Source organism: Prinia subflava, chromosome 3, assembly GCF_021018805.1.
Source record: "Prinia subflava isolate CZ2003 ecotype Zambia chromosome 3, Cam_Psub_1.2, whole genome shotgun sequence".
Taxonomy (NCBI): Eukaryota; Metazoa; Chordata; class Aves; order Passeriformes; family Cisticolidae; genus Prinia; species Prinia subflava.
The window spans coordinates 45393332-45420988 of record NC_086249.1 but is presented as its reverse complement, the minus strand read 5'-3'; the positions used below and the strand labels follow the sequence as shown (position 1 = coordinate 45420988).

At 40.7% G+C, this 27657-nt stretch overlaps 1 protein-coding gene and 1 long non-coding RNA gene across 4 annotated transcripts in view; one reads left to right on the top strand and one right to left on the bottom strand.

The window, feature by feature from the left end:
• Window positions 1-235: 235 nt before the first annotated feature.
• HTR2A (5-hydroxytryptamine receptor 2A) lies at window positions 236-26657 on the bottom strand. Of its 3 annotated transcripts, none has more exons than XM_063392113.1 (5): window positions 26271-26657; window positions 25146-25801; window positions 20809-21009; window positions 4455-5254; window positions 236-3326 (listed from the first exon to the last, which is right to left on the bottom strand). In XM_063392113.1, the coding sequence occupies exons 2-5, from the start codon at window positions 25543-25545 to the stop codon at window positions 3090-3092; spliced, it is 1638 nt and encodes a 545-aa protein (XP_063248183.1). In that variant the 5' UTR covers window positions 25546-25801; window positions 26271-26657; the 3' UTR covers window positions 236-3089. The 3 variants fall into 3 exon arrangements, with proteins under 3 accessions (XP_063248183.1, XP_063248184.1, XP_063248182.1); XM_063392114.1 differs by having other exon boundaries at window positions 25146-25783; XM_063392112.1 differs by having other exon boundaries at window positions 25146-26657.
• LOC134547930 (uncharacterized) overlaps window positions 26581-27657 on the top strand; it is a 62907-nt gene continuing 61830 nt past the window's right edge. Inside the window, exon 1 of the long non-coding RNA XR_010079648.1 lies at window positions 26581-26718. This is a non-coding gene — a long non-coding RNA (uncharacterized LOC134547930). The remainder of the gene's footprint in view (window positions 26719-27657) is intronic.

The window sequence follows — 27657 nt, the reverse complement described above, 5'->3', positions numbered from 1 at the left end:
TGTACTTACCCGAAGAGTACCTCTTCAGCAGAAGGATGGCTGTCCTTAGAAAAAAGAATTATTACAATGGATTATAAATGGCCCTCACTTTGGGCCAGTTTACTGAGTTAAATTCTGCAACATGCTCTTTCTTTTTGTCCAGCAAAACATTTAAAATTACTTTAGCCTTCAGCAGACATTGTACTGAATATTTATGGGAGAAATAAAACCAAACCAAATTAGCTATTTAAGACAAACCTCCAGTTTATAAAACAACTGATGGCATTTGAATATTTTAATCTGCTTTACTAGCAGTGCAATCAGACAGAACAGTAAAGCATTGAAACACCTTTTTACATTAACATTACAAAATACAGCAATCTTTTTTCTCTATGTATTTACATAAGCAAACATATAGGTATTCAAAATAGAATGCATCTCACCGTCTGGAAATAATTACATAAGTACAGTGCATGGTTGACTGGATGGGATAGATACATAAGAATTTTTTACCCTGAAGTGTAAAAAGGATGCACACCAGCTTAGGAGATACATGGTGAGCTTCATGTCTTTGGACATTTTTCAGATGCAGTCTTAACAGTAATAAAATGTCAATCTGCTTGAAAAATTGATGCTGAAAAGTTTTTTCAGATGAAGTGGTTTTTTTGGATGCAGATATTACAGACTGACTCAGCATGCTTTTCCTGTGAAGTAGGAGAAGGCCCTAACCTCTGAACCAGTCTGTATGAATGTCTTCTCTTTTTTTTTAACCTGAAAATTTACAAAAAATTCTATTCCAGTCTGATGCATAATGAAAACACAGTTTTTTGGAAGATGGAAACGTTGCTCTGAAGCTGGTCGTATTAAAACTATGGTGTTTATTCCAAACGTGGGCCAAGTGCTGTAAATCCTAGTTTAAAACAGCTGAACTCTGTCATCTGTCTGCAGTATAATGAGCCCATTAATTGCTATCTACTGATGAACAACCTCTAGCAGATTTGGCATGGTGGCTAGAACAAATTCATATCCTGACTCTGTCATCCTCACTAAGGAAAACTGCACAAAAATCTATTAATATTTTGATGCAGGGTGGTAGAATCAGGCCTTTCTAAGCTGTCAAAAATGCCCATAAAGAGCTAGAGATATTGGTCTTTATCTGCTGTGCATTCTTGGCCTTGAGAGGCTTCTTAGACAAAAGCTGCTGATCACTCAATAAAGCCATCTCTTGGAGTGCTCCAGAATCAAAATGTCAGGCATCAGGTTTTCCTGCTTCTAAGCAAAAAGGAAGTGTCATATTCTCTCCAGCTGTCAATTAATGAAATGCCGTCAAGTCTCTTATGTCCAAAACACAGGTTTTATTTTAATAAGCTGGAAAAAAATGATTGTTCAGAGTCATCTTGTACTGAAACTTCAAGCCAGTAGTTGAAAGCCTCTGTGACTGTAGCGAAACATTCCCTGTCAGTATTTGCAACCTGAGCAATTTGACATTGTGAATGAGGAACAGGAGGTGAAATGAAAGAGAAACAGAGGGCTGATCTGCTCTGCCACATGGGCAAAATGCAGACAGTAAGTGGAGAGCATAAGCACTGAATGTGAAATTTTCAGTAACAGCTTATCAGCTGAGTGAAGCGGGTGAAGGAGACTGTGCAAAGCAGCAAACAGACCCTCAGGAGATTTGGGAGGAATGGAGCTCTGGAGAAGTGCTGGGTGCCATATACATACAGGATGCAGGTGAGCTCTGCTCCCTGGCACAAATGAGCAGTAAGACCCAAGCTGTCTGTCCTACCTACTTCTTTCTTTCTCAAGGGCAGAGAAACTTGCATCAAGTCAGACATAAATGGCAAAAAATGTGGTGATTCCCTCCACTGGTGGGAGCTTCTGTGTTTCCTTTCCCCTCACGTGTAGATTTAGAGAGCTTCAGTCCCTGTCAATACTCATTATATGAAGGCAATCTGGTTTGGTGGCAGATCTAGAGCCTCAGACCTCTTCTCACAAAACACCTTTGCTTTTATTACTGCCTGCTTATTCCCTGAGATACTTGTTTCCAAGGGCAAATCCTCAAAACCATCACCTCCCTTGTGGAGTGGAGACATCTGGACTGTGGGATACAAAATGGGCATTGTCCTTAGTTCAAAGTACCAGATTTAGGGTCAATATCCAACTTGACAGGAAGCAGTGGAAAGTCACTGCTCCCACCTACTACTATGGTAATCTTCCTACTCAGCTGCATTTTGCAGATTCCCCCTGGAATCCCTTCTTTGCCAGTGTGACACCCCTCACAAAATGCTATGTAGGAGTGGGATGTGTGCATAAGGAGGCAGGAGCAGCGAGTTCATTTTTGCTTCTGCTGAAGCTGTTCAGTTTAACTGTGGTGATCAGATGTACCCAGAGACAGAGAAAGCATATAAAACACATGGTGAGCACAGCATTTATTTTACTTGAATTATCAGTTCATCCTAAATGACCAGTTTTGGGGAGAAAACCATGAATGTCTGTGAGCTGACAGACGACATGCATGGCATCATCACTGCGAGTGGGGCTAGAGCATGACACTTTGTCTCCCAGACGTGGAGAATGAGGTCTGTGGGGTGAGTCAGTGTCATCAAGTGCATGCAGAGCTTCTGTGTGGCCAGAGCACAGTAGGTACTATGTATCCCATGTCAGAGGAAAAGGCTCATAAAAATAGCAGATTTAGTTATACTATATATATGACAATAAATTAGTTTCTTGGAAATCAAATGTCCAGCAAATTTTTAAGTCCTTGTCTGTCACAGTATCTTAAGCTAAAGACCTTCTTCTTCCAAAGACTCTCACTTGGTAGGCTAGAATAAGGTTTCTCTCTGTCTCTCTCCTTCTTTGACTTAGTGGAAATTTAATTGCTCTGTAAAAACTGAACAACTTCAGTAGAAGGAACGGATGAAAGCATTGAGGTTTTGTGTCTGGGTGGGCAGTGTTTTTTCCAGAGAAACTGAAATACATCCTGGTTCTGATGAGATTATAGCTGCAAAATTCATGGAATGACTCAGATGGCTTGATTTAAGCTTTGCATGTGAATGCAGCACTTATATTTCTCCTCTTCAGCAAAGTCCCACTGGCCTCAGTGACATTGGCTATGATGCCTGAAAGAGAAGAATTTCATGCCTAGCCATGTCCGTCAAGCAATGTATCTTATGTTCTTTATGCAATGTTTTCTGCCCTTGGATCTCTGCAGGTGAAATGTAATGTTGTTTACAGGTCCTGTTATTTTTCAAGTGAGCCCCATATGCCCATACATCTTTCATTAAGGCTGAGTCCTGGTAGTGCAATCTTCTGACCGTTCCTGAGCAATCTGCCTTAACAGCAATACACTGAAACAAGGAAAAACAATTTTTAGCAACTAACAGTTTCCTAATAATTCTGGCTTTACAAGCCCTAAACCAAAACCAGAACATTCTTCATAATGGCCTTTTTTAACCAAAGAGAAATGATGAGAGAGGATCTGCTTCAACTTTTTACTGAAGGCTTTTCTCACGCAAAGCTTCCTCTGACGTTACCTAAATCAGACTTTGTTGGAATTGAACAGAGTCATGAATCTGGAAGTGGTGTGAAATTATTTAGCAGTTTTTGTGCCTGGTTTTCCACTGTTCTCTCACTTCACCTCCCTGTCAACACCGGTGGGAGGGAGCGGGGAATTAAGACCAATAATTCTGAAAACATTACTTTCAATTTTTAAGCTGAACACATGGAATTTTTGAATGCAAATAAACTACAAGTCCTGAAATAAAGATTACAAGTGGTGGTGGAAACAGAGGATTATTCAAGTATAATTTACCTTTGAAGATTGCTTATTTGAAATACAGAACAAATGGCAGAAAAAGCCTAGGGACATTTCAGGATGGTTACTGATGAAGAAAATATGCATAAAACCAATTAACAAAATGTCCATATAATTAATCTATAGCAGTTTTAATAGATTTTGTTTAATACTTTAAGATTTATTTTAAATATATATTAGCATATGAACCATCATTTTATTTAAAATTCTGTAAAGTGCTCATTCAGTTAATGATAACAAAACTCAGTTGTAGCAAGACAAACTAGCTGGAGCCTACTCTGCAAGAACATCAAAGGACAGCTTAGCTTTCATTTGCAAAGAGAAAAGAGATGCGTAGGTTTCTTCACAGCCTGTATTATAATACCAGAAATTGCATTTTTTTCTTTAAGAAATATATCCTTTAGAATATTAAAAAAATAGGTTTAATAAAGCCTGTGCTTAAAACAGCCAAAGTACTGTATGAAAAAAAATTTGCATGTTTGATACCCTTTCAACCCTGCTTTTCAGCCACAGGATAGTGTGAGGAGTATATGATCTTGTTGGAAGGTCTCTTGAACACAGCTGATTTTCCTACGCTATCAGAGCTTCTCACAGCAGGTGAAATTTTCAGTGCACGCACAGTGGTTGTCATGGCAGCTGCTGACCATCACACACCACTAACCTTTTCATTCCCTGGGCCAATACTTCCCTTGGAGGTACCATCTAAACGATGTGTGCCTATCGTGACCGTCGAGTAATCCTTAGCCATCATTTTTGCCCCTTTTTTCAAACTCTTCATCTGTGCTAGCTGGAGCTGGCTGGAGTCATATGCAAGTGCTGGGATAGTGTTCACTAAGATCAGCTGGAAAGGTTTCTTCTCCTCCTTGTAGCGACACTGGATGTAGCGAGAGAAAGCTGAGCGGTAGGTTTTGTTGAACAACGTATATACGAGTGGGTTGACGGCCGAAGAAAGGTAGCCAATCCAAACAAATACGTTAAGGAGTCCTCCAATGACCTCTTCTTTGCATGACTCCTTGCAAATAACAGCCATCACATTGGTGATGAAAAATGGGCACCACATCACAACAAACAGAAAGAAGACAATGCCAAGGACCTTGGAAGCCTTCTGTTCATTGCTGATGGATTGCATGGTTCTCCTCCCTGAAGTCCCTGTATCTCTGTTCAAGGAGCGCTGAAAGAGTTTCTCTGAGGACAGGGAACTCTGAGGGAGGAAGCTGAATGAAGCAAACTTGGTCTTAGGGCCAATGTCATTCACGCATAGCATAGCTTCCTTCTGCAGCGACTTGATAGTTAAAAAGTAAGTGACTACCATGATGGTCAGAGGGATGAAGAATGCCACAAAAGAGCCTACTAGAACAAAATTTTCATCTGCGAGTAAGCAGATGTCTTTCTTAAATATGTCTTTCTTAAATACTTTGGAGTCGTCTTGTAGTCCAAAGACAGGGATAGGCATGGAGATACCTGAAAGTAGATGAGAGAAAGAAGAGGTTAAAAACAATAATGAAAACCACTTCCAGCCTCCAAGAAATAACAAACAAACGTCTACCTGTGTTCTACCTGGGGCTGAGGTGATCGTAGCTATACACATTACCTCAGCCACAGGTAGAATGCATTTCTTCCAACTGTCCTATGACACCTGGTAGCCAGATAAGCATGTTTTTGGATCTTAGGCCCCTTGTAATGATCTCCAGACTTGCTCCTTGGTCCCTGCCACCTTGGCAAAGGATTTTATGAACTATGAACAAGATGACACGATGTACTTCTTTTCTGGAGTGGCATAAGAGTGATCTTGTTTTTCATTAGAAGATTAAAAGTGTTCTAGGCTCTAAACAGCCTGAGAAGTACTAATTTTAGGAGGAAAGATAATTTTTTGTCATAGGTCTGAGAGTAATTTTAAATTGTGTCTTTCTCTTTTCTTGTAATCTCCATATAGTCAACACAGGTTAAATGGTAACAAAACCCAGCTTCCCATGTGGTAATGGCCAGATGAACAATGGGAACAAATTAAGCACTGAGAGACACTGATATGAGGCAGCCTGAGATGTCGTTTGTCCTGCAGGACTACAAAAGTCCTTTCACTGTATTTCCAGCTCCTAGAGGTTGCCTTCTCTGTGCACAGCCATGGAAAATTTGTCTTCCCCTGGAGCATGCATCCTTGGCTTGTCATGAATGGCAAGACAAGGTGACAAAGTCCATTCTCCTTGGACTGCCCTGTCTGTTTCAAGCCTACTCAGCCATTTCCTCAGGGATTTCTGCAAATGCTGCTAGAGTCACACCACAACAGAGTCCGGGTAAAATGAAACAGCTGCTGTTTATTTGGTTGTTGGTTTGGGGTTTTTTCAGCATTTGTCTCTTCCTCTCCAAATGGATGCTGTCTCTCCAAGACAGGCAATGTTCAGACAATGAAAGAGATGATGTGCTGCAAAGATAGCAAAAGTGGAATGAAACAGGGAGTGATAATGCAGCCCTGTTTGGATAAAAGCAGTGAGGAGTCTGACTCCTGTGGAAAGTTAGCATAATCTGGGAGCTTCAGTCCCATGTGCACTTTGGAGCAGAAATCCCAGTTGCTGTATTTGGCTTATGAGAAATAAAAACATTGACCGGAGAAGAATTTCTTGTGATGTGAGGATGCTGTGCCCTACTTTGTTCAGTGGATGCCCAGGAGTGTCCTTACTGGTTCACAGACCAGTCCTGAAACATCTGCATTTCAATGGTACCTTCCTCTATCTCTCTTTCTTTCCCTTCTTCCCACTCTGCTGCTTAAACTGGGAGCCCTTTAAAAGCATAGCCTGTCTCTTCATTTCACTCATATCCAGTACCCAGCATAACAGCTCCAGTCCTAGAGGAAGGCTGTGGAGCACAGGCTCAATACCAAACAATAATAATCACAGAAATAAAAATATTAGATTATTATTCTGTCCAAGTGCTTCGTTCTTTTTGTTCTTCTGGACCTTCTACAAAGATCTTTTTCTTTCTGGGAACACTGTAGCTTATTTTGTCTTTTCAACTTTGAACTGAGTCATGGCATTGCCTCAGGCCACTTTAGAAAAGTGCTGTTCTTATCGGCCCAGGGCAGAAGCTGGTGGAAAGCCTGTGGCATTATCCTTTCTGTTCCTCCTGCACAAGCTCTAAATGCTTGAACTTGGGCTAGGAGAAGCCAGTGAGTGAGTTGCAAACTCATGCAGTGTGTGGCAACTCCTGAGTTGAGCTGACAGAAACCTCCAGTGTTTTTAGCTACTGGCTAAAAGATCTGAGTCTGTTTCTCTGAAAGCACAGAGGAAGAGGTCACCATCAGAAGTCAGATTGTCCAGCTATGGCTGAGTAATCTGGGGTGCTCAACAACTCCAGGGAAATGAAGAATGCTTTGAAGTTAATTTTCTTTTTTTTTTTTTTTCTGATGAGTCGAAGGGGTGCTGAAGGCATCCACCATCCTCCCACCATCATGCTCCAGCTGCACGAAGACACAGCATTAGTCAGAGCAATACCAGAAGTTTCCTGACTGCTTCTGCCCTGTGCTGATAACAGCAAGGCTGTTTTTTCATTTAATTCAAAGACCTAGTGTGAGCTGCAGAGATAAAATAAACAATAGTATTGACAGGGTAAAAAGATGCTTTTCATTACTACCTTATGGTTCAGCTGCCTGAGGAGGCATGGGAGCAGAGGCAGCATTAGGAAAAGGAAAATTTTAGCATAATTTGCACGCTTTTTCAAGTAAAGGGCCAAAGCCTGTTGCAACTTCTCACCTGAAACAAGAGAAGCAATTCCCCAACTTCTTTGTTTTGTTCTTAGCAGCTTTCTGGAGACTGGCTTCTAAATCCAGATTTCTGGCTTTAAAAAATCAAAATGGGCTTCAGTGTGTAGCAGAAGTTCCTGCATTTCTTTGACATTCCTTTAACAAGCACAAAAGTGCTGTGCCAGCAGAGCAGTAGCAGGCACTGCTAGTCATGTAAGTTTTTCTGAGTGACCATTCAAGGCATCTTTCCCCTACAGCCACAGGGAAGTGGCCTGCATACAGTTTGAGAACAGCAGAGATACCACGCTTTGGTGGCAGAGAACACTGACAGCTGTAAACTGCTTTTTGTGTAACCCTAGTTAAGTTGATGCAGGACAGCCCCCAAATGATATTGTGACAGTCCTGTGTGGAAAAAGTTAATGTCCATCCCAGTTTTCTTTTTTCATATCTCTATAGAGACTAAATTTGCTGTTTCCCTCCTGAAAGGAACAGGGTTTGTTCACCTTTGACAATTGGCTTCTGCAGCATAAGTATGGCAAATTCCATGAGGACACAGGGATGAAATTCAAAGGCAGTCATATTTAAACTGTCAGTAAAGGAACTTTCATGTGCAACTCACTTCCAGTATTTTGATAGGATTTTTAGAAATCATCACATATGGCCAAGAATATCACCCACGTGTCATCTTTGGTCAAGATCATTTGTTCTGTAAACCCATAACATAAAGCTCTGGTCTAAAGTTGCATTAGCATTATTGCAACTGACTGAATTAACTCTTTAAAAGTTGAATATGAATGATCTGTTTCACCTGGATGATTCAGATGCATACTTGCTGGTTTACTTGTCCTTGCTTTCCAGCTCCCTGCTCTTGGTGACTGGAGGTTTAAGAAGACACAGATGGTGCCGGTGCATTCAAATGTCATAAGAAGAAAATCAGCTTCACAAGACAGGATCATGCAGAGCTACCAGGTAGGGACAAACAGGTGTTTGGGAAGTGAAGCATGTGCTAGCAGCAGATCTGGAGGAAACAACCTGGAAGGGCTGTAACAGAGCAGCTATTCCACACCCTGCCCATTCCATGCTCCTGCTAGCTAAAGGTCAGTCTGGAAAAAATCTTGAGGGGGTTTTTATGGTTTATCTTCCTTGGCTTTCAAAAGAACTAAACTGAGGCACAATGAAGCATCCAGCACAGAACAGGAACATACATTCAAGCACTGAAGGTACATTAGCCACTCCATTTCCAGTTGACATTCCCACTTAGAACATTTTCCCTTGTGAACAAGCCCTAAATATTATTTTTCTCTGGTACATGATGGTTTATTTATATGGTTTGATTTATACACATGTGGCTGTTTCAAACTGTGGATTTTAATAAACTGCACAACAGATCCCAAACAATAGAGTTGAGTAATAAATTCTGCATTAAATCTCAAGAATTTGGGCACAGTTTCAGAATGACAGAAGGCTCTTGAAACTACCAAAGATTAAGAAGTAAAGCAATAGCATCCTTTTTGTTGTTTCAAGAAGCCTGATGAAATTGAGAAAGGTTGATATAGTGGTACACATTGCTGGCTTCAGAGGTGTACAACAGCTATAAAATCACTTTAACTGGACAGGTAAACTGAGTTTGCAGCAGCCTTGAGCTGCTGAGACTATCACTAAATCAAAGCCATAATTCACAATGTGTGTGTAGAGTGGCACACTGGGGTTACTTGGGGTGAAGACAAGGAGGGGGAAGTGAATAAGGTCAAGGTTCTTTCAGTGAAGTCTCGTTTAAGCAGAAACTGTCAGTGACATGCTTTCACCTCGCATATATCCATTTCAATTTTATTTAATACAAATGAGCATTATTCTGTGCCTTAATAAATGTGTAAAAGTTAGGAACCACCTTTTAGAAATGTCTTTACAGTTTCTCAAAAACTTTGGCACCTTTGTTCACCTTCTCATGAAAAACAAAAACCTCTCCCCATCTCAGGTTCTAGCAGTCACATTGATTCAGACATACCAGGTCATGGGTCAGCTCTTGGGCCACTGCACAAAGATGTGCTGTGACACTGGGGACCTCTGAAAGGATTGCTGATTGAGAAGGCCAGTGTCTCCTTCAAGCAGCTCAATCTGGCCATATTGCCTAATTTCTTTAGAAAAGTCCATGCTGGTATCTGGTGCCTATTTTTACTCAGAAAATATCCTCTGTTTGTGTATCTAAACATTCAAACAGCAAACAGATGTCCGTGTATAACTCACCTGCTACATCCCAAGGCATGCAATGCATACTCTCAGTTTCATGTTGTATAAAAAATCTCCTTGTTGCACACTGCCATCACATTATTTTCAACATTTTTGACTTAATTAACCACACAAAAGAATATTTATTCCTTTGGGCTACCTTAGTGCCTTGTGTGGATATTTGTTTGCTCAAGGAACACAAGCCACTTGTGGCAGGGGGACCATGGAGCATGTCCTCCTCTGAGTATCAAGGATGGTAATGTGTCTGGATCATATACGAGGAGCTGGGGTTTAGCAAGTGTGGTTTCCACTTAAACATCCACAGAGGAGCTGCTCAGTCAGGTTTCACGTCTCTGCTTGGCATTTGACACTCACCATTATTGTTGTTACATCACTACATTTCATTGTTTTGTCATTACATTATTGTTTCCCCAGACCTGCAAACACTTAGCTGCTCTCTGCATGCACCTGAAAATGTTATTCCCCCTTAGACTCCTTTCCAGTCATGACAAACCCTTCACTGTGATAATTTTGTTGCTGCCAGAGTAGTGGCAGCCATATTTCCAATGTGTGCAGGTTGCTGATGGGTGGCAGTGCAGAAGCACAGATTTCCACCTGGGAAGAGGGGATGTTGAAAACCTCCGTGTGGATTGGGAATCACCATTTGATTAGATGGTGCATCTAGTTAACATGAATGTTAAAAAGCTTCCACCTTCCCTAGACAGAGTCCTGGGCTAGAATTTCTCCTCACATGTGAGACCAGCACAGAATTCTTCCCTGGTGGTAGGTACATGTGTAGAGGCAGAGGCAGAAGCGAATGAGGAGCTTTCTCTCACAAATCCCCACACAATATTTGTTTTCACATGGATTTCCTCAAGAGTTAAGTAAGTCAGTGCTGGGGGAGCATCATCTCCTTTCTGCATCCCAAGAGGCTGTACTCACAGGGATGGAATCAGAGTGGGTCCAGGCACCTTCCTTATAACTACTGATAGACCAAATTTAGTTTTTTATTCAAGGGCACACATGGTGCTGTTTTTCTGTATCTTTCCCTTGGAACACTTTATTTGCTCACACATGTTCTATTTAATGCAAGTGAAAGGAAAACAAATTTAATGTCACATAGAGGGGGTGCCAGGTAACAGTTGGATTATTCTATTAATTTTGAAATGTCTTTGTTCTTGACAGCTCAGAAAATCTCTAAGGAAAATTATTTAGCCTAGCAGGAGATACATTCAATTATTTTTATGTGAGAAAAGTATAGTAAATGAAAATTTATACTATAAATTATCTATTTCACTTTAGAAAAACAAAATCAGAGAAGTCTGTTTTTCCTAATATGTTTCTCATTTATGTCCTCAGTTCTGAAGCCTATTTCTTAACAAGAACAGAGATATGTGTCTCCAAATTAATTTGTAGAACTGTGATAATAAAATAACTATTAACAGGATCAGAGGAGAATTACAGGGAGGACAGTGCAAGAAATGAAGGTGCCCCTTTTTGACCCAATGGTTTAGGAACCCTGGGCTTCAGAGTGAGCTGAGTTATGAGAGAGGAAGCCCCTGATGAAGTCGCTTTCTGCTTTGATATAATCCTCAAAATGTGCACACAGCCCTATTTCCTAAAGGCAGCAAGAATCCAACAGCGGGAAACAGTTTCTTTGCTTTTGGCTTTAAGTGCTTTTCCTGGCTCTGCACTCCTCAAATTCTCTTTGTTAGTTATGCTGCAGGACTTGTTTACATTCTGGTTCCACTAATATTCTTGTTGGATTTTTCAGGCCTTCTGAGTATTTGAGGAAGATACAACCTTTTGCATAGCAGTTTCCAGAGGAGCCTATTCCTCAGTACAGTCTTTGCTTCTCAACTAGTGACATTATTTTTGATTTGGACAGAGCTTCTTCCAAGGTGTTTTTTAGCTTCTCACAGAGATCTCAAATTGAGAGAAGTTGTTATCTCTCTATTTAAGATGGTTACCCAGTCACTAAAGGGCATATAGAAGTCTACACTTACCAAACAGCTAGAAATAAAAAAGGAAAGGTGAGGAAGCAACTTGCCTGGGGTGTGCTGGCTGAGTAGAGCCTGAGTCCAAGGTGGGCAGCAGCTTCAATTCTGCTGCCATTTGGGTGCTGGAAGGAAACTGGGCTTGATGTGCTCCTTCAGGGGGCATAGGCTAATGACGACTGTATAACCTCTTCACCCATGGTGGGTAGAAGTGATGAAAAGTGCCTAGACTTACAATAAAGAGCTTAATATTTAGTCTGAAAATTTGCAAGGGGTTCCACACATCTCCAGCCTATCTCTGCAGAGAGGGACAAGGTGCTCCTCCTTCTATTTAAGGCTGCTGCTTTTGGGGCTCAGCAAAATGCAGCAGAGCAGGTCAAACACCCTTTTTCTTTCTGCATACTCCATTAATGTTATTTATATTGCCTTAGTATTTTTAAGCTCCCAGTAGCAATGGTTTAATTTCTACTCAAAAGAAGTTACAAATTTATGGTTGGCACTGGCCTAGGTAAATATGTTACTTTGCAAAGGAAAAGAGTCTTGTGTAGGATCAACTCCAGCCCCCTGTGATACCCCTCTGTTTAGCATACGACCTTTCAGTTTTCCATGTCAGATGGCCTCACAGTGTTCACTGTTCAGGCCCCTACGAGAGCAGATTTGGAGATAACAGTGCTTTGAGAAGAAGGAAATACCATACCCTTTTTACAGGCTCTTCCTAGATCAGTTGTTATCAGTTTGTCTTTTTAGTTATGAAGCTCCTAAAGGATCCTCAGGGCTAATTTATTATCTGCTACATACACAGTAATGCTTAAGAAAATACTTATAGCAGCAATAAGCTAGAAATTACAGAAAGACCTTAGATATTCCACTACCATGAGCAAATAATGTGATACCTCCTAGAACAGTCTAAGTGACAAGATCCCCTAGTATCCCAGTTTTTATATCTCTGTCTTTTAATTGTTACATGGTGTGATTTGTTGAATGCTGATAATTTACTTAACTCTGCCCTAATCTTCCACTGAACTGAACAGAGATTTATCTGTTAGTATCTCTGCAATTTCTTCAGCAGTGCTACTTGGCCTCATTGTGTAATTTAAAAGGAGACTTGAATGTAGCTATCAGATAATTTTAAAATTTATTTTTTACAATAATTTCACACTCCATCTGAAGGGCACAGATAACAAAATCTCTAATCCTTCTGCATTTTCTAGACCTCAGACCATGTCCCAGTTGTTTCTTCATGCCTCCTTTTGTGGTTGCTTGCAGCAGCTGCCTAATAAACAAATTGTCAGCTGTTTACTAGTCATACAAGAAGACTGCAGCAGTGGCTGGACAGTTATTGGGATAGATGTCCTGATGTGATGGATAATTTAGAAGGAAAAACAGAATGAGAAGCAGCTTAGGGACCTGCACAGGTCTGAAGATGATGAGTCAGGATCCTGTGCTTTATGTTTTACTGTCCACCCTACAGCTAGTGCCCTTCACCCTGACTGAACTCTGTTAGACCAATCAATGCCCTGGTCACATTTACAAGAAAACAGTGTTAAAGAAGAGAGAAAAAGGGGGCGTATCTGAAGAGATTGTATCTGTCCATATTTCCCACCTACTGGTGTCTGTGCGGGTGCTACAGAATGATCCCTAGGCTTCTCTTTCTATTAAATGTCACAAAGCACCTTGAAAATGAAAAATAAATACATGAACTGTCCTTGCAACTAGAAATGCTGGAGTGACCTCCTCATGTCCTGCAGCAGTATGCAAGGCAGGGCCGGATTTAACTGGGGAACTTTCAATCTAAAATTTCTGAATACTTCTGTGTTTGTAAGGGGTAATTTACGCTGCTCACTCAGTGCACCTGGGACCTAAAATCACACAATTTTTCTCTCAGGATACTCACAGTTCAGCTCAGTCTATGATCCTGGCAATAGCGCTCAATTTGACATTTCAAAACTCAGATCAAATACAAGGAGTCGTAACAAGGGCTATGTTCTGCCAAAAGGAAATAAGTCTTCCCAGTGGGTGTGATTTATTTCCAAAATAAAGGCAGGATTGAATGCTGTGAAATACACAGATTCCAATTTTGATCAGGCAGAAAAGAAAGCCTTTATCTCGATGCTACAGCCTGCTTTCAGGACATCACAGGAGCTCAACAAGCTATTTTCCATCAATGACCCTGGAGGACATCATAGGCAAAATCATCTGACAGGTATTTCTAAATTTGTCTCAGGTAATTAAGAATATGTTGCTGCAGTTCTGACAAAATCCTTGACTTTTATTAGCTGTGTTTCTGCTTAGAAGGGATGCCAATGGCACAGATTAGGTAATGTGTGGGGAAAGTTAACTGCAGCCTGAATGCTCAATGGTTTGCAGTGTTCCTGCTGATAAACATAAATGTAAGGCTTTAAATTTAAAGAATTCTGTGATACATGAACCTTTCTTAGCACCATAAAACACATCTGGTTTAAGCCAAGTATTATAAATAAAGGAACTTATGAAATAATTCTGTGTAATTTTAAAATTAATGAAATTTTCTCTTTTCTTGACATTTTCTTTTATGCAACACAGTGCTAGTTTAGCAGTGCCATTTTTAATGTAGAAGGTGATTAAAAGCAGTCACAGCATACAGACAACAGAACTGATTAATCCCAACATAATTCCTTGTATACTTCTTTTGTTGTCATTTGTGTTGCATGTGGCATTTTCTATGCAGAAATGCATCTCCTCTGACTAGAGAGAGATGATGCCTTTTTTCTTAAAATATTCCATTTACTCTGATGTACCCTACAAAGAGAGACTGCTTGATTAGGGGTCATATTGGCATGCACCAACAGTTACTTGTTCATTCAAAAATCCCTCATAATAGGACAGGTTTGGTCCAAATAAACTTGATGCTTCTTTGCTGGTAGCTTCAAGAGGAAGAAGAGCATGGCCCTTATGATCTTCAAAACAAAGATAAGTTTTTTTTAAAAGAAGATAACTAATTCTTTCATCAGCACCTTGACTAATCAGGCTCTTTTCTATTAAAATACATCTGTACTGTTTATAACTTGCCTTTAAAAATAAAACCAAAACAGAAAGAAATGCCACACAATAATGTCATGACCACCCTTCATTCCTTTTTTCACCTGAAAGGCAGATTGCTTCTTGCAAAAGGAGAGCACACAAAATGAGTGTGTGCCCTTTTCACAGGCAAAACCCTTCATTTCATCCTGATGTAATTACATAAAGAGCATGGTAAAGAACATGGTAAACATATACATAATAATTATTCTTCCTTTGATGACATGTATTTACTGGTATAATATATTCTCCCCCATCCAGATGAATGCTGGGTTGCTCAGTGTCTTTGGTTTGCAAATGTGTCCCTGTGGACACGTCTGTGTCTTATTTCTTTATTGCTGTGCTTCCAAATTTGGAGAATTTAGAAAGCAGTTCAATCATTAACATTCCTTTAAGCATTTTTTTCCATTAAAAAAAGTATAATGTTCATAACACCTCCTTGTCAGAGGAACAAAAACATACAAGTTCAAAATGCAAGGTTTTTAAACCTTTACACTTATGGGAGGGAGATATGTGTGGTAAACTGATGATCTGGTGGATGTGTTCACCCTTCTGGGAAGAATAAATCAAACAAAGGGTTCTGTTACCTGAGAAATATGGGAATAATTTACATCAAAGTAAATAGGATATTTATGTGTCTTTCTCAGAACCATCTTAAGTAATGTCTCATGACCAGAATACCTGTGCTAGTCAACTCAGAAGTGTGCACCACAGCGCTGAATGCTCCTTTTCCATGGAACTGAACATTACCTTCCCCCGGACAACCTGTACACAAAGGGCTTGTTGTTGTCACTATATAGTAGTCAGTTTGGCAATGAACTTTCCACTGACATAATTATTGCTGACTACTGGGCCTCATACATTGTGTGTCTATGAAGAAATACAATGAGGATTCTATTTCTGAGATGGTTCTGAAACTCTAATACTTTATTAATGAAATTTCATATCAACACCCTTCATTATAATTGATGCAGATTTCTTTATATGTCGTGCAACATTTTTTACAACTGCATTTTATTTTTATGGCATCATCTACATGCACAAATGGTAAAGGTCCCAGGGTTGCCCAAACACAAAACCTACAATGTTTGCCCCTGAGATCCTGCAGCTGGAGTGAGCAAACTGTATGTTCACTCTCTGAGAGATGGCTTCATGAGTATGATAAAAATAAGAGACATTTTCTCTAGGGAAATGATTATAAAAAACTGCTAAGAGTGCAAAGTCAAGTCTTCAAAAGAAGAAATGGAAGCAGAGTAGATGACTAGATGGGAAAGAGGGTAATGCGGTAGGTATTTTAAGTTTAGCTCCAGGACTTCCAGATGTAGGTGCTAAGCTTTAAATGTATATTGCCAGAGTACAGTTTGTTGTGTAAATCTTTGCAATTTTATATATTTGGGCAATATATTCCATGTTTTAACAAATGATCTTTTCCTATGGCAAGGTGTCCATAAATTAGACTTGATTGAAATGGCAAATTATGTCACCTGGAAGAAATGGATATGTAGTAGATTCAGGACAGGGACTCCCAGGCTGCAGTTTATTAGCTGCTTGTGTCTTTTGAAAACTGTAAGGGGATTTTCAAATGAAAGCTGGCCTTAACAGGAAGAAGACTGAGCCTAAGTAGGCCAGAGCTGTCAGCAAAACACAATCCAGAGGCACTGGTGGTTGAACTCTCCCAGTCCCTGCTGCTTCCCTGCCCCTTCATATGCTGTAAGGCAGCAAGAAATCATGCAGGGAAATTGCAGACTGCCTGTGAAGGAGGTGTAAGCCTCTGTGTCAGCATAAAATGTCACACTGCCAAATTAGCTAGGGGCTCAGTTGCACTGGGAATTTGTACACCTGGAGCTAACTTCACCCTGCACTTTGAGGAATGTTGCTTCATGTGCTACAGCATTTCTCATTTTCAAAGCTTCAAAAGCAATGGCAAATTTTAGAGTTATGTGCTGGGAAGTATTTTACCAGCTTCATCTAGATCTGTGTTGGGCTTTTTTTTCTGCATGAAAAGAACTGAATAAATCTAAGTTGTTAGTGACTGGGGAGTGCAGAGACTGCCTGAAGGCAGTGAACAGATGTGTAGGCTGAGTAAGAAATGATAAGAGAAAACTCAGCTTAGAGTGCTTGGGCTTCATCAGACTTCACATTACTTAGATCATTAACAGAGGAATAGAGATAAATAAGAACTGAGGAATGTTATATATAAGGACTTAACATTCATACCTATAATTCTTTTATGTTACCCTTTCAAGGAGGGAATTATGCACTGTTGGCCCCTTGCAGAGTAATGTGTTTGTTAGGCCCCTTTAGGACTCAAAGGTATTTTACATGTATTTTTCAGTTTAGGCTCTATTCACAATTCTATAGATTTCAGCTCTATTCAAAATTCTACTTTTTTTCCAACAGGGGGAAATCCTTTGGCTTTTTACACCTGTTCTCAATCATGACCTCTGTGCTTTAAAACAAATGGAATAATTTTCAGGGTTTAATGAGCTTTTGCCTTCAACAGCTACAAATAATCTAATTATCTAGCCACTGTGCATAGTGGATGATTTAAGAATTAAAGACATGATTAGAGTCTGTTACAGTAATTAGAATCTATTTTAAACCAATTGCCTGTGGCATTACATGGTCTAGTGAAACAAAGGCTTCTGGCTAAATGCTCTTCTTCCACTAAATGCAAAAACAAATGTTAGCACAATTTATTTTTTTAAACTGAGAAAATCAAGATTTCAGAAGTCGAGTAAGTTAAGTATCTGTGCTTTTTTCTGTTCCTTTTAAAATGCTTCATATGTCACTGAAGCCAATGGAAGGAAGATCACTGATTACCTTTGGTTAAAATTGACTGAATATATTTGCGTATTTAGTGAATAAAAGAGAAATTACAAATTTAGTGAACAAAAGTGTAATTAATTGGCTACACTAGAAGTTATAATCTAGGTAGGTTGGGAAGCACTAGAAGAACTTCCTCAGGGCCCACAAATCAGCTAGAAGTATTTGCAGGAGTCAGTGAGCAGGTGGATAAGGGTAATCCAGCTGATATAATGTTCCTGGATTTCCAGAAATCCCTGACAATACTTTTTGTCAAAGACTGTCAGTGAAATTAAATTCTAATGGCAATAGAAGAAAGATCCTCTTGTAGAAAAATAATGGGTTGAAAGACAGAAGGATGAAAGACAAGTGGTAGGATTACACAGTTTGTTTCCATATTGAGGGTGGTAGAAGGCAGCATCTGACAGCCCTGTATGTTCATCAGTGCTGTCCAGTTCAGTCTGAGCTGTCTGCATGGTGAGTGGAACTGATTAAATGTGCTGCCAACACATAACTGTTGGCTGTTTCCTCCATCTTCCTCTGCTAAAATGAATGTCTGCACAGGGGAATATAACATCTTTCATTTCTTTCTCTGCTTTTTACCCTCCATCTTATACTTCACCAGTTCACAGGTCACCAGCTCAGCTGCAAACTGTAGGGACAAACATGGGGAAGTCAAAGGGTATCTGTCTGGGGCTGGGGAGCAAAACTTTGGATCTGAATCTGTAAGTGAGATGGTAGCCACACCAGGCGCTGTGGAGGGTGTGTTGTGCCCAACACAAGCTCTGCCTGTGCCAGATATCACAGAATGGTCTGGGTGGGAAAGGACCTTCAAGATAATCTCGTTCCAACTGCCCTGCCACAGGTAGGGATGCCTTCCACTAGCCCAGGTTGCTCAGAGGCCCAGATTGGCCTTGAGCACTTCCAGGGATGGAGCATCCACAGCTTTTCTGAGCAATTTATGGCAGTGTCTCACCATCTCACCCGCTTCACTCCAGTGAGATTTTGCAGCCATAGGCGTGTGAAAATGCAAAGGGTTAAATCTTTTATAGCCCTGTCACTCTAAGTAGCACTGAGAGCCTGGTAAATGATACATGGAGCACCTCTGTGTTCAGAAAGCTTTTCCTGTTAGTAAGTGATATAGAAAGCACCTTCAGAAACCCATATCCTACATATTCTTAGCTGGATGGTAGCAGATCAGGAGGATAAGGGTTGATGACTGACTGACAGCAGATTGCATGGATGATCTTGGATCTCTCAAGATTCCTTACAATATTGGCATTTTTCTTTATTCTATTAATATTGGGATATGGCACAGTGCAAACTTACTCCGGTCTGGCAGTGACTGCCTCATCCATTTCTTATAGCTTCTCCCTATAGAGAGAGAAGCTTTTTTTGGAGTGCATCCCATTTGCCATTGCTTGTTGCTGGACACCGACCAGTCTTCCTTCAGCTGATCTCCCCATGCCCCTTGCTTCCATGAGACTAGAAAGCAGCTGAGCACCAAATCTTTCCTGCCCACCAAAGTGTGCTTGCCTACATTAATTTGTATCTATTTAACCTTCTCATTGTTTTGGTGACACGAAATGTGTGGATGAAATGGAGTTACCCTATAACACTTTCTATTTTCCTAACACCCCCTGTTCCCTTACACATGTCCTAATCCAGCTGCAGTAAAGCAGGGCTCTATCCTCTTCACTTGTGCCACAACGGAGTGGTTTCCAATAAAATAAGGAGCCGTATTTTTCAGTGTTACATAAATAGGGACCACATTGCTATCACTTGCCATAATAACAATAAGTAACATCTGTGACTCATCACTGTTAGAAGACAGTTTCTCCAGAGAGCAGAAAAGGTGTTTTTACAATGGATATGTTACTAGTTATTACTGCAAAGAAAAGCCATAACTTTTGAAACAAAATATCAAGCTAGCAAAGAAATAAACCCTCCTGCTACAGGACATAAACCATGTTCTAACTAACAGGGCTAAAAGAACACTTTTTTCTTGGATTCCTTTTAATAGTGAGCTAATTCAGATACTCTGTCAGTAAGCCCCTGTCTGAAAAAAGATGCTGAGCAGAGTGGACCACTGGTTTGCCCTTGGAATGGTCATTCTGATCATTCTGTGATATTGTGTCTAACCAGGGCAGTAGTTTCACACACACTAAGCAGAAGGCACCACACACAAGTGTAGACAAACACAGTATGCATAATTTTAAGGAATGCTTGACTTATTTATATTATATAGAGAAATGCACTAAAAATACTTGCACTTAGCAGTTTCAAAAACTGGAAAAACTGGATGGAGTAGGTAATATGTTTTCTACTGGATTAAAAAATGTGACTGTAGAAGAGACAAGATATAATTCATCTAATCTAAATGAAGACATCTCATCTGAGTTGTTATAGGCTTTCTTTATTGTTGAGAGCTAGGTATTTTTAGGGTGGAGTTAACCTGGCCTGTGCTAGACATCTACAGCTGATCAGCTGAATGCACCCCAGAACTAGATGTTGTTGAACCTCATCAGGTGGAGAATGCAGAACTGTCCTGTTGAGTGCAGACCGTGATTTCTTGCTGTGCAGCTATTTTAAATCCTAACAATCCTAGACTGCTTTTTCTCAGACTGTGGTCCAGGGTCAAGAGGGTCATTCAGAGCACATATTTTAGACTGTAACTCTGAATTGTCCTCTGGAGAAACTCCTCTCATTCTCACTGTACACAGTATCTGTTGTCTCCTAAATAGGATGTATAAATTCCCCACCATACACACTGAGAGAGGCAGAGAAAATCTGCCCAGGAGAAAAATCTCTAAGCAAATTACCCAAATAAGAAATTGAGAACAACTGACTTACACAAAACAGGGAAATACTTTTTTCAGTTGATTTCTTTTTTCTTTTCGGATGTTTAGGTAACGATGGATCATCAATATGGGAAATCAACACATCTTTAAAATAAACTTGAATGCAGTCATGTTGAATGTTATCACTGATGTATATTCCTTCAGTGCTGCTCAGTTCGCCTCCATTTCCCATAGTTGTTCATTTCCATTGCAAAATTACTACATTACAGCACTTCTTAGACTGGGGGAAGCAAAATACTGCAGGCAGAGAATAAAGTTTTAGACTGCAGTATATATGTCAAATCCTCTCAAAAGCTGGAAATCTGCAATTACATGCCGAAATATTGCCTCACTTACCAACTGATATGGTCCAAACAGCAATTATTTTGGCGAAAGCCTTAGTTCTTGAGTTAAAGCGGCTGTGGTGGATGGGGTTCCGGATGGCAATGTAGCGATCCAGGGAGATGGCGCAGAGGTGCATGATGGACGCCGTGGAGAAGAGCACGTCCAAGTAGATCCAAATGGCACAGAGCTTCCTAGGCAGAGGCCACTCGTATCCTGCACAAGAGAAAGCTGGCATCAGCTAAAGATGTGGCATATATCTTTTGTTGTGACACGTGTCTTGGTGCATATATCCTTCTAGGAGGATGGTAGTAAGTACTAAGTAGTAGTAAGTGATACATTTAGGAGCTGCCTGACACTGTTTTAAGAAAATATTCTTGTTTGTTTGCAGCCTTCTAACTAGCTTTTGGGGTTAACTGTGCTTCTTTCTGAGGCTACAGGCAGCATATGTTTTTTCTTTTTAATTCTGTTTGCATAATGTTAGTGCTTGGTGCTATGATTAAACATTTTTGGCAGCAAATCTATGAAAAGAGAAGCAATTTTGTCATTGTAAATCTGCAAGTTCTCTATTTTGCTTTAGGACTTTTTATCCACGTAATTACTGCATTATCAACACCTGCTGATATGCAAAGCTGCCTTAACTCTGAAAGTAAAACTTTGGATTTAATGGAAGCTAAAGAAGAAAAATAATTTTGCTGCATACCAGTGATATTTATCTCACCTGTGTTTAGGCCTCTACCACATACCTAAATATGGATATTCCCTCTGTCAATGAATATTGATAGACTCCTCTGGGGAATGCAATCCAAAGCAGATGAATCAGTGTTTACCAATATCCAACCTACAGCTTCTTTGCAGCAAATTAAGCCCTTACTTTTCCTTGTTCTTTTGACTACCTATGAAGATTAATTGATTACTTTCCTTTCTCAAAGCTGTTGGGAGATGGCTGTCGTGGCTTGCCCAGTTTTGTGGTGTGTTTTTGTGTTGTTTTTTTTGGGGTTTTGTGTGGTTTTTTGTTTGTGTGGGGGTTTTTTGTTGTTGTTGTTTTGTTTGTTTTTTGTTTGGTTGTTTGGTTGGTTTTTGGGGGTTTTTGGGATTTTTTTTGTCTTCCAGTCTAAGAAAAGCCTAGTACTTTATCTTTTTCTTACAGATTATGCTTTTAAAACTTTTTTCTTCTTCTTTTTCTGCCCTGGAATCTGTTTGATTTATCTGCATCTTGTATATCAGTGACTAAAACAGGACTTGGCACTCTTGCAAAGGCCTCCTGTCTGCTAAGTAAAGTACAAGATTTCTTCATGGATCTTGAAAGAAATGTCTTTACTTATACAACCTGGAATGGTAAGTGCCTTTTGTACGAAAGTATCATGCTAGTGAAGCACGTTTAGCTAATGATACATTTGGATAGCCAGATCTTGTTCAGCATTCTTGAAGCCTGGATAAATTTTACCAGCAAAAGTTGGTTTGCTTCTTTACTTTTGCATTTATCCTCACTGAATGTTATTTTTTGGTTTCAGGCTTTCTCTTCAGGGGTCCAGATTCTTATCGATGATTCTTATCCTGTCCCTCTGAGTACTTGTAACCTCTCCCAGCTTGGTGCTTTTGGAAAGTTGTGTAAGCTCTCACTCCACACACTATACATGTTGTTCTGAACATGTTGAGCAGACTCAGGCTAAGCAGAGCCCTGCAGGACCCCCATTCAAAAGCCCTTTTTATTCCTGCAGGGAACCACTAATAGCTCTCCTTGGAGAAAGTTCTGCAGTTATCAGGGTCCTTATCTTTTAGTGATTTAATTTAGAGCGTATTACCCAAGCTGCCCATGATAGTGTAGCATGGGGCAATGCCAAAGCTGATATTGTGAGAATATGTTCATATTTGGGGGAGTGCCTGTCTCCTTTAGAGATACAGTACAAGATTTGCAACAGCAGGAATGGAAGGAGGTGGAGGAGGTGGGTCTGTGCCTAATTACATTTAGTCTCAGTGAGTACTGAGGAGACCTATTTCTTGGTGTTCTTGGGTTGCTGTAATACTAGCTGACCCTGACAAGCCATACAGCATTTATGGATATATTTTATCATGTTTTCTGGTCTTCTGTTGGGAAACCTGGTCCCTGGAGTGTGTTATGTGATGTCTGGCTTTCAGGGGCATGACTTCTCAGTAGCATCTCTCTGTCAGGCCAGGCCAGTTTACACAGGGAAAACTGTTAAAGTATTTTTACACTTGACAACATACATCTGTTCTCTTGCTTCAGTGACCTTTGGGAACACATTTGTCAGATCCTGCTAGACTTCTCATCTTTGCAATAAACCAGGATGGGGCAGGGATAAAACAGCATCTGCCAGATAAACTTCCTTAGAGACTACAGATTCAAGAAAGGGGAAAGTATATGAGAGGAGAAAACTCTGGATGCAAAAAGGTTCACCCTTAGTAAGGCTGTAGATAACATCATCCAGGAAGTTTTCTGCTCTGTATACATGCCCACCTTGGCAGTACTTACTGGGTTCTGCCTTCTCCAGCAGAGTCTGGGGCTGCTGGGTGGATGGAGAACTATGCCCAGCCCAAAGGGTGCAGACTGGCACAGGCACACAACTGGCATGGCTGAGCACTCAAACCAGAATTGCCCACAGTAGCTCTGAACTCTGAAGCAAATCATATCTCCTTTGAGCAAAGCAATCACCTCTTCAAGGGGCTGCGGAAGGGCTGGTGGAGCACTCCACAGCCTTGGAAGTGTCCCAGCTGAGCAGGTATGCAAAAGTGTGCAAAGTTTGAGCTCAAGACTGTCAGCATAGATTATGTGACTGAAGTTGAGCAGCTGTGGCCAAGAAAACATTACTGTGGAAGGGGAGGTTTCCCTCCATGCCATCACTGATCATCCTGGAGGTTGACGGTGCACCACACCAAGATGGTTCTCCTAGTACCAGTGAGTGCCACCAGATGATTTTTCACCCCAAATTATGCTGCTTCCATTCCTGCTCTTGCCAGGGAAGAAGCAGGGAGAGAGGAGGCAAAGCCAACACAGCCTCTCCCCTGCGCCTTTAGGTGCCCTGCGGCTCCCGTGCCCCGGCCGTGGCACAGTCTTTCCCCGGGACGGGGCTCCCGCTTCCCGTGCGGGAAGGGCATCCAGCGCCCCAGCCCCCAGATCCCTCCCGAGACATGGATTTCGGGCGTCTCTTCCCTCGGCAGCGGAGCCTGGCCAGCAGGAGTCCCTGTTGCTTGTCTCAGGGAATCAATCGCACGACTTAAATCTCACCCATCGGACAACTTGTTTTTCACGCTGTTTCTCCCGCCAAAGATAATCACACGCTAATACCACAGTGTTGCACCATCACCGATGCCAAATGCAGTTTGCAAATGCTACTGGGATAACGACCTGTTTAGAGATACTGAAAATGGGAAAAAAAAATAACTTCCCACTTTCTGAATTAAATCTCCTTTAAGTCACAGGCTCACATTTGGACCTCAAGAACCAAAGTAGTGAAGTAATAGAAATCTTTCCAAACAATCTCACTTTCCTCTTGACAATGTCTAGCTTCTCTTTGAACCGTAGCAATTCAGCTGCAGCCCTAGAAGACTCGTTTCTGAAGTTTAGGGCAGTAACAGCCTGACAAAATCAGTGCTGAACACATTGGGTGCTGCTGTTCCTGTGTGAGCTGTGCTGCAAATTATTTAGTGAAAATGAGAAGAAAGATCTGATATTAATCACCTGCAAGGCCATGACCTGTAAGCCATTATTAACTTAAAAAACTTCTCTTAAGAAATGGTAGTTTTGCATTTTTAAATGTTACTAAACAGGCAGAATTAATGTCCATCCATTTCTTAACTCCCTCAATATTTATTCCAGCATTTGCTAGTAAGAAGATGTCTAAGCAGAGTATTGGTGATAAGAAAATTATTTACATTTGTATTACTTCATTAAAAATAATTGAGGGGGCTGTCTACTTTGAATCTAAAAGTAGTCATTAGTGTTTCAGTGCATATTTGCAGAGCAAAGTAACTGGCAGGACCCTACATTCTCATTGGGAATATGAAAATTATGAGCCAGGGGGAAAACCTGAAAGCAATAGAAAGAACAGAGCATCTTCATATACACTTTGAGACAATTCATCTGACAACTGAGTAACAAACTAATGTTAGGGACTGTGATTAAAATGACCGTAACTGGAAATATAAAGTAGAAAAAGATACAAGTACTTCACCTATTTCATCCATTAACTGGTGACATATATTTCAACTTACATGGAGTGATAAAAATTTTCTGTGGTAGGAAAATGAAATCATAATAACAACAAGATGCTATTGCATGCAATGTTTAAGTCTTGTCAATACATGCAGTAGGTTACACAGCTAATACTCACCATACAGTATGGTTAACATGGACACAGGCATGACAAGGAAACCCAGCAGCATATCAGCTATTGCAAGTGACATTAGAAAATAGTTAGTGGCATTCTGTAGTTTTTTCTCCAGTGAAACAGCCATGATGACAAGAATATTTCCAGCAATGGTTAAAACAATCACTATCACTGTCAGCAAAGCTGGCCAGTTTTTCTGTGAAGGGCAGCACGGTGGGCTCATGTTACTTTCACATGAAAGATTGGTTAGGTTGTCAGAGTTCACAGTCAAGTTGCAGAGATGTGATATATTAATTCCTCCAGCTCCACAAACATTTCTGTAGAATCTTCTCTCATGATTTATTTGTATGAAGGAGTTTGCAGTTGGGTTCACAAGGCTCTCTCCATCACAAAGAATATCCATTGCTAAGTCCAAAACCACAGAAATAAATTTTGAAAACCAGGAAATTATCACCTTTTTTCACCATTGGGCATTATATTCCTCAGCTCTCCATGCCAGAAGTTGAGCGAGCATAATCTTTTGTCGACTGTATTTTTGCAACTAGTGTGGTGTAGAAAAACATACTAGAATTACTCCGAAAGCTGAAATGTTTTGTTTTCAGTTCCATAGAAAGTCCAGTGTTGACATATTGGAAATCCAGCTGAAAAGTAAAACCAGGCTGTAGGATAGAGAATGTGGACTTGAGGCTTCAGAGAGCAAAAATGTTGGAGAAATAAAAGATATAAAACTTTTGCAACTACTAGGACTCCCCTCTGGAGCTACATCTTATTGCTATTGGTAACTGTAATCACACAATTTTAAACACAGCAGTATTAAAATAGCTTGCCATATTAAACAGCAAAGCTCTTGCTTCTCTATTAAAAAAGTTGATTAATGATTCCATCCAGCATCTTTCTCTTGAAATAATTAAATATGGTCTTATTTATAGTGCCTCTTCCATAATATGGCTGATAGTGTCTGTCTTCTGCTGTATTTCAGAATCGTGTTCAGCCTCATATCAGAGACTACACATTCTGCTCTATGCTGATTTTTGTAGCTAATTGTACCTTTTGGCCCAGCATGGCTTCAGAATGGAAATTAAACAACTAGATACTGTTATAAAAGAATACAATTTAAGGAAGACTTACATTGCACTTCAGAGCCCACTTTCAAACTGCAAACAGATGCACTTTGCACCTTGGTTTACCATATTCTTCGCTGTGTTTATCCAGTTCTGTGTCTTTTTTCTTCAGCCTCCTCCACAATGGTGGTATTTCAAATAGTTTTTTTACTTCTAAACTGCACACTTGAGTGAAGCCAGTTCCTGTGCTGCGAGGCTTGCTCTTTTCTTCTGAGAGATAGGCTGCTCGCCGGCTCTTTCCTTGTGCATTTCCCCGCCCCAGGGGCAAGCTATATTTAAAGTAATAATAATATCAGAGCCCTTCTTGAAGTGACACAAAAGAAAGCGCGCACACACACTCACGAGAAAGCAGCCTCCACGGAGGGATTACTGATTGCAACAGGAACGGAATTTCTTCCTTGCTGCCTTGTTCGGATTGTCAGACCTCCCACTCTCTGGATGTCATAAACTGCAAGGTAGCGACAGCAGAGGAGGGCAGGGGAGGGCAGAGCAGAGAGGGTCTTTTTGGTAAATCAGCAGCTTTTTCAGCGCTTCTTTTGGAGGTGCTCTGCTTGGGGGCTTTTTCAATGCATGCTTTCAATTGGCAGCGGATTCCTCACAAACAGCTGCATGCAATTACAGGACACAGGCTTGAGAGAGGCAAAACCTGAGGCTTGAAATGGGTAGATACTAGTGAAATATGTGAGAAGTTTTTTCATAAAGAGGGGAAATTCCACCACCCTTAAAAGGCAGGTATAATATTCAGTCCCCTTCAGTTTTAACTCCATGTCTGTGCTAACGTGTGAATCAAATTAACAATAGATATCTATAAAAAAAATGAAGTTACTCTGATGTCATACTCATTTGTCAGGAGATGGATGTAACAGTTAACTCCAGTAGCCTGTCCCAAGCAGGCGTCCCAAATGAAGCAGTTCTGTAAAGCAGAGGGTTTAAAGAGCAAAAGGGAAACGAAACAGCCTGATGCTCTTCTGCCTTGTGCCTCTGCTGCCAGGACACACATGAAGAAATAGCCAACTCTTCAATTTGCCACCTAAAAAAGCCCCAGCTCCCAGACTTTCTGAGACTTATAGTTGTCAAAATTTTAGCTGAGTGGGTCTGCTGCTCACCTGCACATCCTGAAATATATTGCAGACTTCCCTCATGCTGAGGACAACGGTTTTAAACAGGCAGGCTCAGGCAGTTTACAGTGAGAGCTCAGAGAGATGCCAGTGTCCCCGGGCACCCATGGGTCCTGGCAGGCCCGTGGGAGCTGCAGGCTGCTCCTAAGCTCAGCTCTGTGTGCAGCACTGTGAACCCTGCTGCAGATCCCAGGGAGCTTCAAACACAGGGAGCATTACTACAGCTCAGCTGACTTGTGCTAATCTCTTCATGGACCCCAACCGTACCAAAGTGAG

Coding starts and splice junctions, on each gene's coding strand:
- HTR2A (XM_063392112.1), bottom strand. CDS start 25,545: ATGGATATTCTTTGTGATGGAGAGAGCCTTGTGAACCCAACTGCAAAC. Junction 21,010..25,145: donor CATGTTAACCATACTGTATG/GTGAGTATTAGC, acceptor TCTCTTGTGCAG/GATACGAGTGGCCTCTGCCT. Junction 3,327..4,454: donor TTGGCCCAGGGAATGAAAAG/GTTAGTGGTGTG, acceptor TCCTTGTTTCAG/TGTATTGCTGTTAAGGCAGA.